At 31.2% G+C, this 19,683-nt stretch overlaps 2 protein-coding genes across 2 annotated transcripts; both read right to left on the reverse strand.

Annotated features, from left to right (window-relative positions):
* Positions 1-2,632: 2,632 nt before the first annotated feature.
* On the reverse strand, positions 2,633-5,119 carry LOC132753991 (PDZ and LIM domain protein 5-like). Its single transcript, XM_060744574.1, has 4 exons — positions 4,978-5,119; positions 3,802-3,953; positions 3,230-3,375; positions 2,633-2,736 (listed from the first exon to the last, which is right to left on the reverse strand). Exons 1-4 carry the CDS (start codon positions 5,077-5,079, stop codon positions 2,654-2,656), a joined length of 483 nt encoding a protein of 160 aa, XP_060600557.1. The 5' UTR covers positions 5,080-5,119; the 3' UTR covers positions 2,633-2,653.
* Positions 5,120-11,125: 6,006 nt separating this feature from the next.
* On the reverse strand, positions 11,126-19,683 carry LOC132753988 (cyclin N-terminal domain-containing protein 1-like). The gene is made up of 8 exons (XM_060744569.1): positions 19,597-19,683; positions 19,256-19,471; positions 18,332-18,435; positions 17,222-17,390; positions 16,657-16,819; positions 16,163-16,307; positions 12,092-12,188; positions 11,126-11,290 (listed from the first exon to the last, which is right to left on the reverse strand). The coding sequence occupies exons 2-8, from the start codon at positions 19,418-19,420 to the stop codon at positions 11,189-11,191; spliced, it is 945 nt and encodes a 314-aa protein (XP_060600552.1). The 5' UTR covers positions 19,421-19,471; positions 19,597-19,683; the 3' UTR covers positions 11,126-11,188.

Consider the following 19,683-nt stretch of genomic DNA (forward strand, 5'->3'; position numbering starts at 1 on the left):
AATTACTGCAGGTGCCAAAGTTTGTTAATCTGATCTATTTGAGACTTAGAAACATTAATATTGGCGGAAACATTTTGAAGCTCTCTGGAATGAACGTTCTTATTGCGTAACACATCTGGCATTCATCATGTCAGCAAACGTGCTCCAATGTATTGTGAATGATTTAGAATCGTTAGATAACTCTGTTATTGTCATACTTGATGATTGTGAAATAACACCTGATGACGAGGAGCAACAGATTCGAGAATATGTAAAGACATGTGAACGTTTTGAGGTGATTAAAGAGGAGCGTCGTGCAAAGTACAAACAATTTCATTTCAGATCCTTGTCAAAACAAGAAAGTCTACCTCATGAGTAAAGTTTCTCAGGGAAGTGCTGTGAGTGCACGATATATAACACATTTTTATGTTATTGCCGAGACAAGTTTATGATAGCTCAAAGCATACCAAGATTATTGTATTTTATGTTGAATCTACAAAGAGGCTCGAATGCGTTTTTTTTAAAATATGTTTTAGTACTTCATTTCCGATTTTTTTTCAGTACTTTTGTACATACATATTTAGCAAGGTATATAGACAAACCATATCGACATTTTATGACATAGATCTCATTTCCACTGCCTTTGTTATATAACATATTGATAAAGATAAATAATATGTTGAAATGTACACGTGCATGCTTGTATCTACAATGGAAATGTGAACTAAATATTCCCGCGAAGAAACTTCTGAGTTTAATTTTGTACACGCCATTTCACAATAGAACATTTTTTATCAGCAATATATCATGCGATATCATTATTAGGGAATTTCACATAGAATATTAAAAAAACAATGTTAACACTGGAACAGGTCAAACATTTTTTTCTTATAAAAGCTGTCGACTGTGTAACATGAAATTGGCTACAATCACCCTTATAATGAAGTAGATGCTCGTTTCGTTATCGCCTTTCTTAACAAGAAATTGGTAGAGAGAAAATATGTGTCAGCGTGTCTATGCCGATTACTTCTATTGCATTCAGAACACCTCGCCAAAAACCAAAAATCATCTCGGAGTCAATTAGAATTAGTCTCCTTACAATATTACAAATAACAAATATAGCAATTGTGTAAAAGGTTAATTGATTTGTTTCTGAGGAAGATTTGAACGTATTTCGGTTCTACTTAATTGTCTTTAGTAACATCAATATTGTAAAAGTGTAAGCGATCCTGTGTGCACCTCCGTGTTGTAGTTCTGACCGTTCGGATTGGAATACTTGAGTATAACTACTGACCTTACCTAATCTAGGTGTTTAGATTTTATACATCAAGGATATTCAAAAGTTCCTGGCGGAAAACGGACCGAAGGTTTTGAGAGAGAAGCAACTAGAATCACTTATAATTGTGATAGAGGTAAGCTATTACAAATATGCATAATAATAATTGTAACATCATCGTAGACCGAGTTTAATGTAATGGTTATGCATAGTACTTATACTTCAGCAATATCATTATACATCCAGAAATACCTAGAGAACCCTCGTCTCATTGTTATCAAATTCTATATCAAGTTCTTATTTTTAATTTGATCCGAAGCCGTCAAAACACTCTACAAGAACTTACTGGTGATATTTTCTGTTTGAAGAAAATGAATTTATCTATAGGTGAATTGTATCACCATGGAATACTGAACGGTCAGTTTGATGCTTTGATACATTAAAAAATCTTTCGGCTATAAAGACAAGACAATCTAATCTATCTAATCTGAATTGTTAGATCTACCGTCAATGTTATTAGGGAAAGTACTCACATATTACAATGTATTGCCAGTAATGAACAAAACTTTACAATGAACAAATAAATAAAACTTTATTCAACAAACAATTATGACATATTCGACAGTATATAACAATGTGTTTTATGAAATTGATATATACAAAAAGACTTTAGTTATGAAAACAAATGGAAAGATAAAAGCAAAATAAAATGACATTATTAAGTTATATAGCTATGGTTTTATTTTGACAAGCGTACGTTGTCATCAGTAGAAATGTTTAAATACCATTAAAAAGTTACTTAGAATGTTTAAGAGATCGTTTCTCTGTGTATTACATATCAAGTAACAGTGAATTAACGTTGTCGTATATATACCACATATCATGCATCGATATATTGACGTATTCATTGTCTGCCAGTGTGAAGACTGACTTCTTGCAGAAATTATAGTGAAATCGTTACACTGTTCCGAGCTCCTCCGAGTCATGTTCGTAAAAAAAAGAACGTTGCGTCATATGGCACAGAAGAATTTGAAAAGTACCAAAATTGACAATAGGTACAGCAACCATCCATTATCTCGTGAAAATCGGCAAAACATCGTTACTTTTATTTTTATCAGAGGTATCAAAAATGATTACATGTATAAACTTTTCGACATTCTTACAATGATAAATTTACTGACAGTGACCGTTTCCGAATTCTTACGAGCTACCGTGGTTGGACGACATTGAAAGCAACTTGAAAGAACATTTTTTTCACGAAACTTTTTCTTTGAGTGACACCACTATTTCCAGCCAAGAACGAGTATACCTCGTACTCAGCAGTTACTTCATGATAGTTATTAACATATAAAGCGTCAAATATTTGATTAATCATGGATTTATTTAGCACCAAATGGTTTAGTGTAGCCAGAACTTGTCAGTTTTAGTGTACGCTGTCCTGTTCTGTCTCTTCTTATCAAATATAGACGCCGGTCTAGCTCCTGAAATATGTATAACAAGATATGGTATAATGTGTTAAAATATGTATTACAATAGATGTTACATTATGTGTAACAATACGTATTACAATAGATTTTACATTATGTGTTAAAATACATGTATGTTTAACAATAGATGTTACATTATGTATTACAATAGATGTTACATTATGTATTACAATAGATGTTATAATAGCGGTGAAATTATTTCTTGCATTGTTGTAAAGTCATAAAAATTATTATGACATAGACTATTTGTAAATAACAACTATTAGATTTAAGAATCATTTCAATTTTTTATGATGGTTATTTTCTTGGTATTGATACAAAAACAGATACAATGTGATGAATAAAGTAATATACAATATTGACCCACAAACATATGTTATCTTTATAGCATGTGATAATAATAACATATGACATAACTATTAATTGATGTTATCTTTATAGCATATGATAATAATAACGTATGACATAACTATTAATTGATATTTACCTGATTGTTCAGCATTTGGTAGTTCGTTCTCTAACATTTGAAATGTTTTTGATGTAACGTCTTGATATGGACTATCACTATCACTAACTGACATACGGGGACGATCCTCTTCTACCACAGAACCTGCTGGCGGGTTTATAAGACCACTGTAAATTGCAAGTATATTTGATTTTAAAACTCTGAGAAAACCTTTTCTTTCAAGTTACAGGTATTATGAATTTACTTACATAAACATTCCTGGTGTTATAATTTTTAGTAAATGATGTGGGATCCAATTGACTGTTGCTGCTTAACCCTCATGTCTTCTTGTTTCTTGATAAACGAATTTCACATTAGGACTCTAAATAAATACTCTATATTTATCACATATGTAGATACAGCCACAAGTGTTTTGAGATTATAAAATATGTGAATAAAATATGACGACAAGAAAGTATTATATGAAAAGAATAGTTTAAAATATATGGGAAAGAAAACAATAAGAAACGATAATGCTAAAACTTGATTTAATTTAAGCACTGTAAAAAGCATAATTACATAAAAAAAAGTTGTTGAAAAATATGAAGACAAACCTTTGTACAGTTAGGTTCACATCATTACCACATCGGAGCATTTCTCCCCGTGCCTGCTCGTGTGTAAACCCCATTGTATCAGTACCACCTATCTGTAATATAGCGTCCCCGGCCTTCAACCCAGATTGTCCAGCAATACTGTTCGGGGAAACCTGCCAAATGAAAGATACAAGAAAACTCTTTTAAAGATATTCTCCTATATTAATGTTTCATTTTAACGCGTGATATATCTTTGATATATCTTAAATTCATACATCAATATATAGTCATACTGGACTAACATTTTGTGTCATTGTTTTGTTAGTCGTTTTTCTTTCTTTTGGCAAATGTCAGCACTTTATATTTTTCACTGATGGACGTATTTAACATAATAAAAGACGGAATATAGAAAAAGAAGGAACCAATACTATTACTTTTCCCGCGGCAATGGTCACGTGATTTAATACAAATCGGTTTGTTTATCAGGCATCACAATCAATTGTTGTTATTATTGCTGACTTATCAAGATGGAATTCACATCTTATTACTCTACACAAAAGCCACATGGCTTATCATACAACAGGAAAATCGGTATTTCCTCCTTCTATTTATAACCGTTATATGTGTAATTGCTGATTGTAAAATGCAGGTAAGATACAGTAACCATGGAAACTAAATTCCGAAAATGTATCATAATTGATATATGATATCAAAACATCCCACGTAAGAGGAGGAAATATTTTATTGATATATCTTCAAATAAATTAAATTCTCTTTCTAAACAAACATTAAATGCGTTCATTTAATCGTGAAAATTTGTTTTCATTTCGTCTTAACGGACCAATGATTGCAACAGCTACCGGCAAAATACCTGAATGCATTTATACACGATGTAAATAGATCTGTATTACGAAAAGTTACATTGAAAAACGTTAACTGCTACATGAATAATCTTGCGCAAAATCAGTTAGTATTCTTTCTTTAATCAGGAAAACAATGATATTGTTTTACGTTTATTGAGAACAAATATATTTTAAGTAGATTCCTTTAATATAAGGAAAGTACATTAATTCAAATCTATTTGTTTTCATTAAAGAACTTAAATTATGATGAAAAAATTAAGAAAAATTGAAACGCCTATAAGTTATATGTAACATTTTATATAAAGTATACTATATATATATTACAATTACTTACATGAGCGACAAACAGAGGCATGCCCACATCCGAGCCACCCTGCATTTTAAATCCCCATGGTTGACTTGTATCAAATCTTCTTAAATCAACTTGTCGAGACATTCTTCAAGAGTGGAAAGTGTAATCCAAGATATACTCAAATGAACAGCAGTCAATTTAAAATGTATTCCGATCCGTGTTAAATATCCTTATTTACAACAAGTTCCTGTATATGAAAACTCTGCGATAGTTTTACCTCAAGTTAAGTATACCATTACAGTAGCAGGAGGCAAGAAGTCGCTATAAGTTTTCCTGTTCTACCTATTAAGGTGAATATCCTATACGTAAATAGGTATACATGACGTACCGTATTTATTATAATAAAGGTAAATTCAGCCAGAGAGAACGTACGGGCACATAAACGAGCTATCAGCAATCTTGGTGAACATCTATAATTCTGTTACCATCCTTGTTAATATTTGAAATATTTTTACCTCAATGTCCGTTTATATACACAGCTATAGTGTCCTTTCTTACCAAAATGCGAGTTCAATTTTGAAATAGTTATATCACAGTGCTTGTTCACAACTAAAAAGAATATACTATAACTGAAATAATGTTACCAAAGTACCCGTTCACATGTGACATAGTGTTAAAATAGTGCCCGTTCATATCTGAAACAGTTCTAGCATAGTGCCCGTTCATATCTGACATAGTGTTTTACCAAAGTCCGAGTTTATTTGTGAAATAGTTTGATCAAAGTTCCCGTTCATTTCTGTAAAGGGTCTACCAAAGTCCCCGTTCGTATCTGAAAAAGTTTATCAAAGTCCCCGTTCATTTCTGAAATAGTTTATCAAAGTCCCCGTTCATATCTGAAATAGTTTATCAAAGTCCCCGTTCATTTCTGAAATAGTTCGAACAAATGCCCGTTCATATCTAAAAATTTTTTTTATCAAAGTCCCCGTTATTTTCTGAAATAGTTTTAACAAAGTCCCCGTTCATATCTATAATAGTTAACCAAAGTCCCCGTTCATATCTGAAATAGTTTATCAAAGTCCCCGTTCATTTCTGAAATAGTTTAACCAAAATCCCCGTTCATATCTAGAATAGTGTTTAACCACAGTGCCCTTTCATATCTTAAATAAATAGTGTTAACACAGTGCTCGTTCATATCTGAAAGAGTGTTTTTATCACAGTCCCAGTTCATATCTAAAATAGTGTTAAACCACAGTCACCGTTCATATCTAAAATAGTTTTACTAAAGTCCTCGTTCATATCTGAAATAGTGTTTAACCACAGTCCCTGTTTATATCTGAAATAGTGTTTAACCACAGTCCCTGTTTATATCTAAAATAGTTTTACTAAAGTCCTCGTTCATATCTGAAATAGTGTTTAACCACAGTCCCTGTTTATATCTGAAATAGTGTTTAACCACAGTCCCTGTTTATATCTAAAATAGTTTTACTAAAGTCCTCGTTCATATTGATCCTGAAATAGTGTTTTAAAACCACAGTCCCCCCTGTTTATATCTGAAATAGTGTTTTACCACAGTCCCTGTTTATATCTAAAATAGTTTTACTAAAGTCCTCGTTCATATCTGAAATAGTGTTTAACCACAGTCCCTGTTTATATCTGAAATAGTGTTTAACCACAGTCCCTGTTTATATCTAAAATAGTTTTACTAAAGTCCTCGTTCATATCTGAAATAGTGTTTAACCACAGTCCCTGTTTATATCTGAAATAGTGTTTAACCACAGTCCCTGTTTATATCTAAAATAGTTTTACTAAAGTCCCCGTTCATATCTGAAATAGTGTTTAACCACAGTGCCGGTTCATATCTGAAATAGTGTTTAACCATAGTCCCCGTTCATATCTGAAATAGTGTTTAACCATAGTCCCCGTTCATATCTGAAATAGTGTTTAACCACAGTGCCCGTTCATATCTGAAATAGTGTTTAACCACAGTGCCCGTTCAGATCTGACACAGTATACAACTATAAGCTCCACCTAAGTGAGGACACAAAAATACTGTTTCTTGAAAAACACTATAAAAACACACATTGTAATTAAAATAAACAAATAGAAATAGTTAATTACTATAATTATGTAACATGGCGATTGATTTATTAATAACACAATATCAACAAATATCTATCACAGTCATTTATTATCTGGTGATTTCCTAAATCATAATAAGAATAACTTTGTTGTAAGTCTATACAGGTTTTTTATATAAAACCCAAAACAATAGTTGAAACTATATAAAAACATAGTGAGATGAAATACATACTTTGTATAAATAGTTCAATAGAGGTTTGATAACATATGAAAAAAAACAGCAAATATTCAAACAATAATTCACATTACATTATTTCTAATTAATGTAATTACAGACATGTATATTAACATATAGTGAAAATGTGGTCAACCCTCTACATTTCTCTATACTATTTATGCTTCAGTAAGAATGTTACAAAATGACAGATTTAAAACAATTAAATATAACTGTTGTTACTAGAATCCACTAGACTATCTCATTTTCTGAAAGTGGTGCACCTTTACTTTATCTCATTATATGAAAGTGGTGCACCTTTACTTTATCTCATTATCTGAAAGTGGTGCACCTTTACTTTTTCTCATTATCTGAAAGTGGTGCACCTTTACTTTATCTCATAATCTGAAAGTGGTGCACCTTTACTTTATCTCATTATCTGAAAGTGGTGAACCTTTACTTTATCTCATTATCTGAAAGTGGTGCACCTTTACTTTATCTCATTATCTGAAAGCGGTGCATCTTTACTTTATCTCATAATCTGAAAGTGGTGCACGTTTACTTTATCTCATTATCTGAAAGTGATGCACCTTTACTTTATCTCATTATCTGAAAGTGGTGCACCTTTACTTTTTCTCAATTTCTGAAAGTCGCTAAACTTCATTAATGATCAACATTATTTTTTGTCCAATCACAATTTTTTTTCAAATTTCTGCTAAGTCTAACTTTGGTTAATGTGTACAGTAACTAAATAAAATTGTATTTACTTAATCAGTCGTTAAACCAGTCTAACTGTTAGCAGTTTAGAGAAATGCTCTGTTTTTTGTTGAAAAACAATATTTTAATAATACAAATTAACTAAAATAATTGGTCACACCGCGCTTGACCATTTTAATTTTGTAAATAACTTTTAACTAATAACCTATGCTTAGAAGACAGACTGTATCTCATTACACAGCATAAGATTAATTTATACATATATATATATATGTAAATACATGTGTATGTAAAAAAATACTTTTTTAAAAAAAATAATGATCTAATTAACAATAAACTTTGGGTAACAGCCATAGACATTTACAAATAAATTGACAAATATCACAGATTTCTTATTGACAAACAAGTATCAGTTAAATATATACAGTAAACCCTTTTCCACTGATACAGATTCAGACCAGCCTGCACATCTGTGCAGTTTGACCATACTCAATTATTACTCTTTGAACTCTTTAACACAGTTAAATAACCAATCCTTATTACCTGATCTATTAAGTTTACAGTTATATCAAAACCCTTTTTACCAGATCTATATATAGACACAGATTAAGACTGTACAAACACAGTTATATCAGATTAAGACTGTACAAACACAGTTATATCAAAACCCTTTTTACCAGATCTATAAATAGATACAGACTGTACAAATCCTGATTACTTGGTCTATATATAGATACAAGTTAAGACTGAACAGAAATAAACATCACAGATATCTTATAATCTAACAAACACATTCTATATTATATTTATCTTATGTAAATTACAACATGTTAAAGGCTTATTCCTAAAAGGTAAAAATATGAATTATCAAGATGCTCAGACTATCTTGAAAAATTGTTCATTCGCAACTTCGAGCCAAACCTATTGAATGTAAGTATTTCTTTTTCTTGTCAGCTATAAACTAGACTTAAATTTTAAATAATTATAATCAATGGTGTAACATTTCAATATAGCATTATGATTTTTATATGTATACTTGTTTTTTCATGAGCATTTGCCATAACTGTTTCTGTTTTTATAGGTCTGACTTCTCTTAAGCCCTGAAACTATTCGCAATCTTATCCTTATTTTAACATTTGTCCTTATAATGGTTAAGTTAAATTATTCCCACCTTAAACATGTTGTATAAAACTTATACAATTAAGTTTTTCTAAAATCAAAAAATATAACTAACATGGTCACGAAATCTCATAAATAACAATTAACAAAACCCTGAGGTTCCAACAAAAGAAGTGTATATACACAATATTTTTTGTCTTTGATATAAAATCATAATCTCATAGTTTAAACAAGACCATTATATGTTAATGTTCCAATGTCATGAAATATACATTTCACATTCATGTATTACAGTAGAAATTATTTAACAAGAGGGCCATGATGGCCCTGAGTCGCTTACCAGAAACAACTGCGTTTCATGTTGGAATGTCAATATATTCTAATATTAAATTTGAGCATAGAATATGTTTAAACAATAATTTGAAGAAATGCCATGACCTGGGGTATTTAAGCTTTAGCTTAAACGGGGCTAATCAAATTATTATGAGCAAACTTTATAAAAGACTACTTAAGAATGCTACAAAGTTTGGTGATCATCTATCAATTATTTCAGTAGGAAATGATGTTCGAAGGTTTTTTCTCTTTCTATATTTTTAGCTTTAGTGGCCCCTAAAAGGGGCTAATCAAATTAATATGAGCAAACTTGATAAAAGAGTACCCAAGAATGCTACAGACAAAGTTTGGTGATCATCCATCAATTGGTTCTGCAGTAGAAGATGTTTAAACGTATTTCTATTTTTAATTTTAGCGGCCCCTAAAAGGGGCAAATCAAATTCATATGAGCAAACTTGATAAAAGACTACCCAATAATGCTACAGACAAAGTTTTGTGATCATCCATCAATTAGTTCTGTAGCAAAAGACGTTTAAATGTATATCTTTTTTTAATTTTAGCGGCTCCTAAAAGGGGCCAATCAAAATAATATGAGCAAAATTGATAAAAGACTACCCAAGAATGCTTCAGACAAAGTTTGGTGATCATCCATCTATTAGTTCTCTAGAAATAGACATTTAATGGTATTTCTATTTTTAGCTATAGAGACCCCTAAAAGGGGCTAATCAAATAAAGATAAGCAAACTTGATAAAAGACTATACAAGAATGCTACAGACAAAGTTTGGTGATCATCCATCAATTAGTTCTCTAGAAATAGACATTTAAAGGTATCTCTATCTTTAGCTTTTGCAGCCCCTAAAAGGGGCCAATCAAATTAATATGAGCAAACTTGATAAAACACTACCCGAGAATACTACAGACAAAGTTTGGTGATCATCCATTGATTAGTTCTGTAGAAGATGTTTAAAGGTTTTTCTATTTTTAGTCATAGAGACCCCTAAAAGGGGCCAATCAAAATAATATTAGCAAACTTGATAAAAGACTGCCCAATAATGCTAAGTTTGGTGATCATCCATCAATTAGTTCTGTAGAATTAGACGTTTAAAGGTTTTTCTATTTTTAGCTTTTGTGGCCTCTAAAAAGGGCCAATCAAATTCATATGAGCGAACTTGATAAAAGACTACCCAAGAATGCTACAGACAAAATTTGGTGATTATCCATCCATTAGTAATCTGTAGAAGAAGATGTTTAAAGGTTTTTCTATTTTTAGCCCTAGAGACCCCTAAAAGGGGCCAATCAAATTAATATCAGCAAACTTGTTAAAAGACTACCCAAGAATGCTACAGACAAAGTTTGGTGATCATCCATCCATTAGTTCTGTAGAAGAAGATGTTTAAAGGTTTTTCTATTTTTAGCTCTGCTGACCCCTAAAAGGGGCCAATTGGAATGACATGAGCAAATTTAAGTGTGACTGTCACAAGGATGCTACAGACCAAATTTGAAGTAAATCTGTCTAGTAGTTTTAGAGAAGAAGATGATTGTTGACGCATGATGACGGATGCCGGAGTATCCCCCTTTGATACTAATAGCTCACCTTGAGCCTTCGGCTCTGGTGAGCTAAAAATTTGCTCATATTTGAATATGTAGATGGTAAATAAATAAAGTCTTCTTAAAGCTTGTTGAATCAGATAGTAATTCCATATTAAGGATGTTGAAATTATAAAAAAATAGTTCAGTTTGTAACAGCCCAACACCTATACCACTCATACAGTCACTTGTATCCATGGCGATTAATCTTCACTACTTTCCATCAATGTCTTCAGAATAACAGATGCAAAATCTGAAATATCTTCAGCTGGTATTTTTGTGATCCTGCTAACACTAAACATTATCTGAAATATATAACACTAAAATTATCTGAAATATATAACACTAAAATTATCTGAAATATATAACACTAAAATTATCTGAAATATATAACACTAAAATTATCTGAAATATATAACACTAAAATTATCTAAAATATATAACTAACCATCATCTGAAATATATAACAAAGTGTTATAATCTGACAGTCTTATTCTTGTAGAAACACTGGATAGTCTTGTGTTTGAACAGATGTCAGATAATTGTTACATGTATGCTTTAAAATGACTTCATTCATTCAAAAAAAATGGAAATTGAAAATATAAGTTTCTGTATTTTTTTTTCATTTTTTTTTTGAAAAATAATATAAATGTAATAATTAAAATGCAAGAAAGAAAAATAAACACAAGCTCAGGCTCACTAATAGGTCTTAATATCCTGCTCTCTCAGCTTAAAATTTTCAGAGACACATTAACTAAGCTTCTAAAACATTTAGAATCTACCCTCTCATCAGATGATTCCAGTATGATATAGGCACTCGGTTAAAGATTGTTCAATTATGATTCTTCCCCTTATTGCAAACAAAAGATCAGGAAGTATGACAGTATGCAAGCTAAAGACCAGTTAAAGTTTGGTCAAATTGAACATTTTCCTTACCTCAAATTCTGAAGAAAAAAAAACACTGAAGAGATATGGTAGAAGAAATAAGCAGGAGAGGTTGATCTAACTTTACAAAACTGTACAAACACATCAGGGAACATATTGGTGGTATATACCTGTCAATATTGTCCCTAACCTTCAAATATGTTACACTCACAATATTATACCTTTTCATGAGAATTTCTGTCAATGATGTAGGCAGCAGCGGTAATCAAGGTGACCATCAGTAACATCTTGTCTGCCCTTACACTTGCAAAACATTCCCTGAATAACAAAATGGTTATATATACATCCCATGAACATTATCAAAAGTGATATAAACATTCCATCCTTGAATATATTGGATATATAAACTCCCTGAACAACTAACAGTGTTCAATCTAGAGCGCGCCATTGCGCCATTGACCCCCTGAAAAGGCCGCCGGCGCAAAACAAAATCAACTGTTGGCCCGACGGGCGCACTCATAGAAAATGCCCTAAATGACATTAGAATGCTTTCTTAAACCTGATTAAGTACATAAAAGAAGTTTCTTGTGAATAATATTAATAAATACTGAATTCAAAACTGAAGTTTGTATTGAAAAACAAGAGCATGTTGGTAAGATAGTTTACCGCACTCGGTAACCCATTTAAAACCTTTATCGCTACGCTCTCTCGGTCCGCGTCCGTAAATACTATACTGTAGACTTGTTCTTCGTACCGTAACCTATTACTTACTTTTGAGTCACAGTATTTACAAGTAGAGATTTTGATGCTAAAGCATCAAGTCGCCGGATAGAAAAATGATTGTATTATCATAAATATATGAAAATATAAGTTTAATGGTTCAAGTATAAAAATAAGAGGAACAATGAGTTGAGTGAGGCTTGTAAGGCAAGTGCTATGCTGGTTATTCTTCTTGTAATTTTACTTTATACATATACTGTTGTACCATACATTGAAATCCGTATAGGTTACTAGTTCTGATTCAGATAATTACCGACAAATAATTACCGATCATCGAATATTTGCAAAGTGACTATGAAAATATATATGTTTAATTATTTCATGAAACAATGCAATTTTACTGTAAAAGTGTTGTACGTCATTATTATAAGCTATAGAAAAAATATATAATTTAGTTGAAACCCATCGTTACATACGATATACAAAAATTAACGTTTAATTGCCTTTCAGTGCGACAAACTATCAACACAAAGATAGTTTATTATTTTTCTCTATGTATCTAATACGATTCCTGACCCCTAACGTCATACCGTTTTTGGAAACCTGCGTGACGGAAACCGACGGAATATACCGAAATCAACGATTACCATTATATATTTCAATAATGTGCCTCTTAAGCATAACATTATTTTGGGATGTTCAACCTAAACTAAACAATTGAACTTTCTTGTCGAATGTTTGACAGAAAGGGCCAAGTTAAACCCTTTACCAAGAAGAAAGGAAAAGGTTTTGAAAATGTATTTTTAATGTAAACAGGTTTCTCTAATGATATAAAGTATGAACCTGATTAATGAAAAATAACTTATGTAATTATCTGTACAAAATTACAATGATATGCATCTTATCAGTTACCACCAGTCTTATCAGCAATCTGTAACTATTAATAGATTTTATAACGATATACAACATATATAAACATGTAGTCACGTGATTCTTACGAAAGACCAGGGAGCATTTGTTTATAATTAGATAAAATAATGTAATATAAAAGGTCTCATAAAAAATAAACAACCAAATAATTATAAAGTGTCATTTCAAATATCATTCATGATTTATATATGATAAAATAGCAATGCTTGACACAAAGAAAAAAGTAAAAGTATCTCTAATATTCAATGACTGATCCTTGGGGATACGTTATTGATTCATTTTATGAAAATTGTAATGTTGCTTTTTAAGACGTCAATATGTGCATATTTCAATCCACTGAGCAAAGTTATCATATGTTTGATTTTTTGTGATTACTGAAAAATAATTGTTGTCTTTAACTGTTCAATGTTTGATATGCTTTTATTTTCATATTTTAAGGGCTTCTCCTACCATAGGTATAATATTAAACTATTACAAATATAGTCGCCGGTTTCTACCGGCGACTAATAAGCAAAACAAATTGTCACAGATAATCCAATACGTGCGTGTAGTTATAGTTTTTTCACGGTCAAAACAAATAAATATGTAATTACTTTCCAAAGGAAAAAAAATACATATTTGTGAAAAGTGCGAGTTAATTATAGAGAAGTGTGCATAAATTATTACGAACACGCCTTCATCCAATTAAAAAAGTCTTAAAGATGGAGCAATCAAACACGATTGGCTAGGGAGTGTCTGACAATTAAGTAAATTAACTTTGATTGGTCTTTGGCTGGTCGGCGCTAAAACATTGTGCATATCATTAATCAATACAGACATCTTAAGCGTGACGTAAGAACTGCTGCCCTGACAAAAGATCAAAGGTACCGGTATGTCAATATACATTGTCTTAGCACCTGTTGACACTTTGTTTTTCGCTTGGATATATTGAGAAGGGTAAATGTTTTTAGCGACTATTGTAAGTTTATATTCTTCATAAACAAAGCTAATTTCAAAATATGATTTTCCTTTATATATCGGGCGCTGATTAAAAAACTGAACATTATTATCAAATATCCCTGGTAACATTAAAATAAGATTCATATTTTTCTTTGAACATTATGTCATCGCGTTTCTTTACCAATCAGTTCTTAAAATTGAGCCTGTATCAACGCTAATGTCATTTTTTTTAGTTGAGTTGTTTTGGAATTTTGCAACCGTTTTTGGTCTAAATATGGTACGTGAACAAGTAACTTAAAAGATACAATACCTTATTTGAATTTGATGTTCATTTTAAAGGTCCTGTATGTTTTGTGATTGATATTGTTACTGTATGTATACCACACTTGCAAAAGATTATATATGTATATAATTATGCAAATAAAACAATTTTCAAACATCGAAGAATATGTAAAATGTGTACTGCAAATATTTGTGCACATTATATGTAATCAATAAATTGCATGCATTCATTTCTGATTGGAAAATTTGACTTAGAATTTATAGAAAATAACTTTCTAATTACCTCCCTTTATTTACATGAAATGTTAAATTGGGTAATATCGTTATAAATAATGCTTATTGGAACTTACAATATTGACAAATCTTAATTTGAGGATCATATTTTTGAAATAAAACCATGAAAAAATTGTGTTACAGGATCTTTAAGTGTGGGCCCCCTTTTTTCTCAAATGACCCCCTTTTGAAAAGTTTATAGGCCCGAAGGGCCCCCTGGGAATTAGTTCTAGATTGAACACTGACTAATATGGTTATATAAACATGCCCTGCACATTATAGCAATGGTAATATAAACATGCCCTGCACATTTCAAATGATTATATCAACAGAATCTGAACATAATAAATGGTTATCTATAGATATCTTTAAGCATTCCCTGTATAAAATAGTTATTCATAGATAATATGTGTAATGAAAATTTCTAATAATGAAATGTTTGTCCTGTTTTTGAAGAATTATTTGATGATACAATGAATGTCAATTCTAAATTTCAAGATCTGCTGCTGCAAAATGAATGCTGAACAGAAATAAGTCCATTTTTGCTATTCCTTGTAGATACAATGTGTTATTTAAGAAAAATTTTGTATACAATAAGCTCTTGGTGTGCATTACAGCATGTAATTTTACCTAAATTGAGAGACTAGCTAATTTCCTTTACGATATGTATGGATCTAAATAATTGGTAGTGCACGCTTACAAATTTCCATGCTAAATTAAAATATTTGTCATTTGAAACCAAATTAATGACATTTACAAATTTTAACCTAATTAATGAAGCATTATATCAAATTGATTTAATTTAAGTCATTAGTAAAATCGATTGTAGATTTTCTAATTTTAATAGATCAGGAACATTTTGTGAATTTTTGTGAATTTGTTTCAGACAGGAGAGTGCACCTTGGTTAGTTACAGCAAGAACTTACTGAACTTCTGTAATCTGTCTGTATAGCTTTCTTATACAATGTATTCATAATCATGTCTTCCAGGACTTTAACACACATGGTACAGAGAGCATTATATTAGTGATTAGTGATTTGAAATCAGTAATGGCAACAGTATGCCCATAGTGTCACCATTTATCAGTACCTTAAGTTATTTACAAATAAATTCAGGACAATGAAGGTGATGTCAATATAATAACATACATGTCTTTCTGTGTGACTGGGGAGCCACCTGCAGCTACTTCATGTAGTCTCGAGTAAATCTCACTATACTGTAAATACACCATATCTAACAGGTTTAATGTCACCCCGTGTAACACTTTCACCTCAAACTCACACTCTGTTTTACCTGTGACAAGAAAAAAACATTTTAATGTTTAGCTACAAAATATTGAAGTGACTATATAATTTATTTGTACATCATTATTATTGAGGAGAAAAATAATGACAGAGAATTAAAGCAATTGGAAACAGGAATACTAATTAAAGGTATTTTAGTAATTCAATCTTTAGTACATTAACTAACACATTATACAATTCCATTTTGTAAAGCTAAGTGCCACACTAAGATTTTAGCTTCTGTTTACATTTCTAAAATGGTCTATAGTAAAACATGACTCTTGAACAAAGCTGCCACCTCAAGTATGCAAGGGAGACCACAAGAGATAATGAAAGAGAATGACAATTTATTTGGTTACCTAAAGCTTCTAGTATACACTCTAGATATACAAGTGGTGAGGGTCTGGAAACACAGAAGTCAAGTGTTTTTAGAATACGTAGCTCTGATTGTAAGATACTCTCCGTGTTGTAACGATGTCCAGCATCAAAAAGAAAACGTCTTGCCTTGTTTGGACTTAAAATCTGTGAGAATAGTGAATAAAGATATGATAATTTATCCATAATTATTAAAGGAAAAATCCTAATGTATGTATTATTTGTAAATCTGAGATGTCATCAAGAAGAAATAAGATCCATTTACAAAATGATATTCGAAGAATTATGGTGTTTTAAAATCTAAACATTACAATGCTTAATTTGTTTAACTTATGCTCTGAAGTTGTAGTGTCTGTTGTAATATTTCAATAAGCTTCAAGACTGAAAAGCTAAAAGAGAATCGTCAACTGAATAGAGTCTGATCTCATAGATGGACTCCTGGGTAAATACTGATCTCAGTTTATACTTGTGACATTACACGATTAGTCATGATATAAGCTATAGATTTAAATGATTTAACATAACTCATAATGGTTGTTCAACACTTACTCTATAGTGAGAGGTGAGTTTACTGGCAATTTGTATACAGGAAATGACACGTAAGACAACCTGGTTTGAGACTCGTTTCTGTATCTCCTGCCATTCCTTCATGCGAGTTTTCACAGGGTGAGTATTTACTACATGTTCATGTAGATCCTGTACATGCTGCAGCATAAACCTGCAAGAATACAAAACACTGTTCAAAGGTTCAAGTTGGAAACTCGCTTAAGTCAATTAACTTTACAGTTATCTCAATCAAACTGCATTTAGATTTAACTTCGAATTATGTAAATGTCATATTAACAGGCAATTTAACGTTATCAAAATATCTGATTCAAGAAAATTTGACCCATTTTAAATCAATTGGGTAATAAAGAAATTAAAAAAAAAAATCTTATGACATATTACTGGGTTAAAGAAATCATTGGTTTCTGATTGAAAACATATGACAATGTTTATCTGACTTTATGTGGCTAACCAGGTTATTTTCGTAATTACTAAATATGTTATACTGGTATATTCTGCATCATCAAACTTATGGAGCCAAGCATTTGTTCCAGGTATTAAAATTAAGGGAAGATGAAGCAAATATATTATGATCATTTAAGAAACAGTACACATCTCTGACTGCCCCCTGGCACTACAAGGACAGACCAGTTGGCCAATAATTACCTGATTGACAGAAGTCAAAGACTGACATATGTACATTGTTTTGGGCTGGTTTGGAGGTCATTATTATGCTACACAACCTGAGGTGACATGTATTACATGTATTTCTGTTTTATATTACACTGTAATACCACATTATGTAAATGCTTTAACAACGTGAAAATTACTTTTAGCACTAACTAAAACAATTCAAGTTGAAGTTCTGAAATTGAAAAGCTTTCAGCATTCTACTATTTGTTTTGACAGCCACATAAAATGTATAACCAGTCACCCACCTCTTAATCTTAAGAATTAAGTCTGATAAAAAGTCATAGCGCCTACTCAGATATTTACTTCTTTTTTGTCACAAACAATATCATTTTGAGGCCTGGTAACACTTAGTGACTAACATTATACAAGGAACTCATTTATGTAACATATAATAAAGGTATAATATATCTATATATTTACCTATCAAACAAGTCCAGGCTAAGATATTTTACTTCACTTGACATCTTCATCCGATCACAAGTTAAGAACAAAAATTGTACACTCTCTTGAATGATAGAGGAACCCTGAAAATATAGAACACATTATTAACCAAACATTATTAACCAATACAAATAAAATAATAAACAAAACAATCTATAAGAATCTGTTCTTTCATCGAACAAATTTTTTTACAGATTAAAAAAAAAAAAATCTTAAAAATTGATAGGAAAAGACTGTTATGATCAAAATGATTTTCAGTCCTAGTGGTCCAACTAAGCACTAGTCTGACAGCAAAAAACTAGTAGAAATTTTTTCCAGCTAGTAGAAATTGCCAATTTTGTGAATTCTTTTAAAGCACTCTGGAAACATTTAATAAATTACTATCTCTTGCACACAGTAAATAAATTTCTGACATGCTGGAGGTTTCAAAAAGCTTGCTGTTGTTAAAAAACTTAAAGAGTTCACTTAAAAAATAGTATGTGACTGATAAAAGAACAGCACCCCTGTAAATATCCCATGTGTTGCTATAGGTTTATCATTCAATCTGTCTGCAAAGCCTAGACTTGGTAATGAAAATTGGATACTTTTTTTAACAATAACATAGTAACAATCTAACTACCAAGGTAGCTCTTATAAGTATGGTTGGATATCATATGATCTGGTGATCTTAGTATTAACATGTCGCTGACCTAAGTCCTTATTGGAACCTACATTTAGTGATTAAGTTGGCTGCTGAAATATTGCATTTTGATGTCAATAAACAAAGACTGTTCCATAGTCAAGGCAGAACAATATCATTATACTAACTCATCAAAGAAATGTTAAGCACACCCTGACTGAATTAAAGGTAGAAATGCAGTAGAAATTAGATATCCTATCAGATTTTTATTTCATAAATATCACCTGAACTGCCTTAGCATTCTCCAATGCCTCCGAGTTTTTATCAGCAAGTAGAACCATCCAGTCTTCAAGCATTTCTGTTGTTGCACCACAAAGTTGATTGTTGAATAATGGCTCTGGTGGCGTCCCAAATAATGCTGTAGGTCTTAAAGCAGTCACCTTTTCCATTATCTTGAAATGACTGATGGCGGGTAAAGGGAAGTTACTCTGTACGATGACCTATGAAATATCATTTTATCATTAATTCAAACTCGTAACTGTTGTTGATTCTAGACAGAATTCGTAATAAATGAATATGCTTGTTTATTTCTTTTAATAAATACTGATTTATAAATGATAATTACCTGATTACGATCTGGCACTTGCGTCGTCTGAAATGCAAAACGGTGAATATGCACGTTTCTCTCAGAATATTTGATCCTAAAACTGGA

This window comes from Ruditapes philippinarum, unplaced genomic scaffold (genome assembly GCF_026571515.1).
Source record: "Ruditapes philippinarum isolate M1 unplaced genomic scaffold, ASM2657151v2 ctg4269_1_1_1_1, whole genome shotgun sequence".
Classification (NCBI taxonomy): domain Eukaryota; kingdom Metazoa; phylum Mollusca; class Bivalvia; order Venerida; family Veneridae; genus Ruditapes; species Ruditapes philippinarum.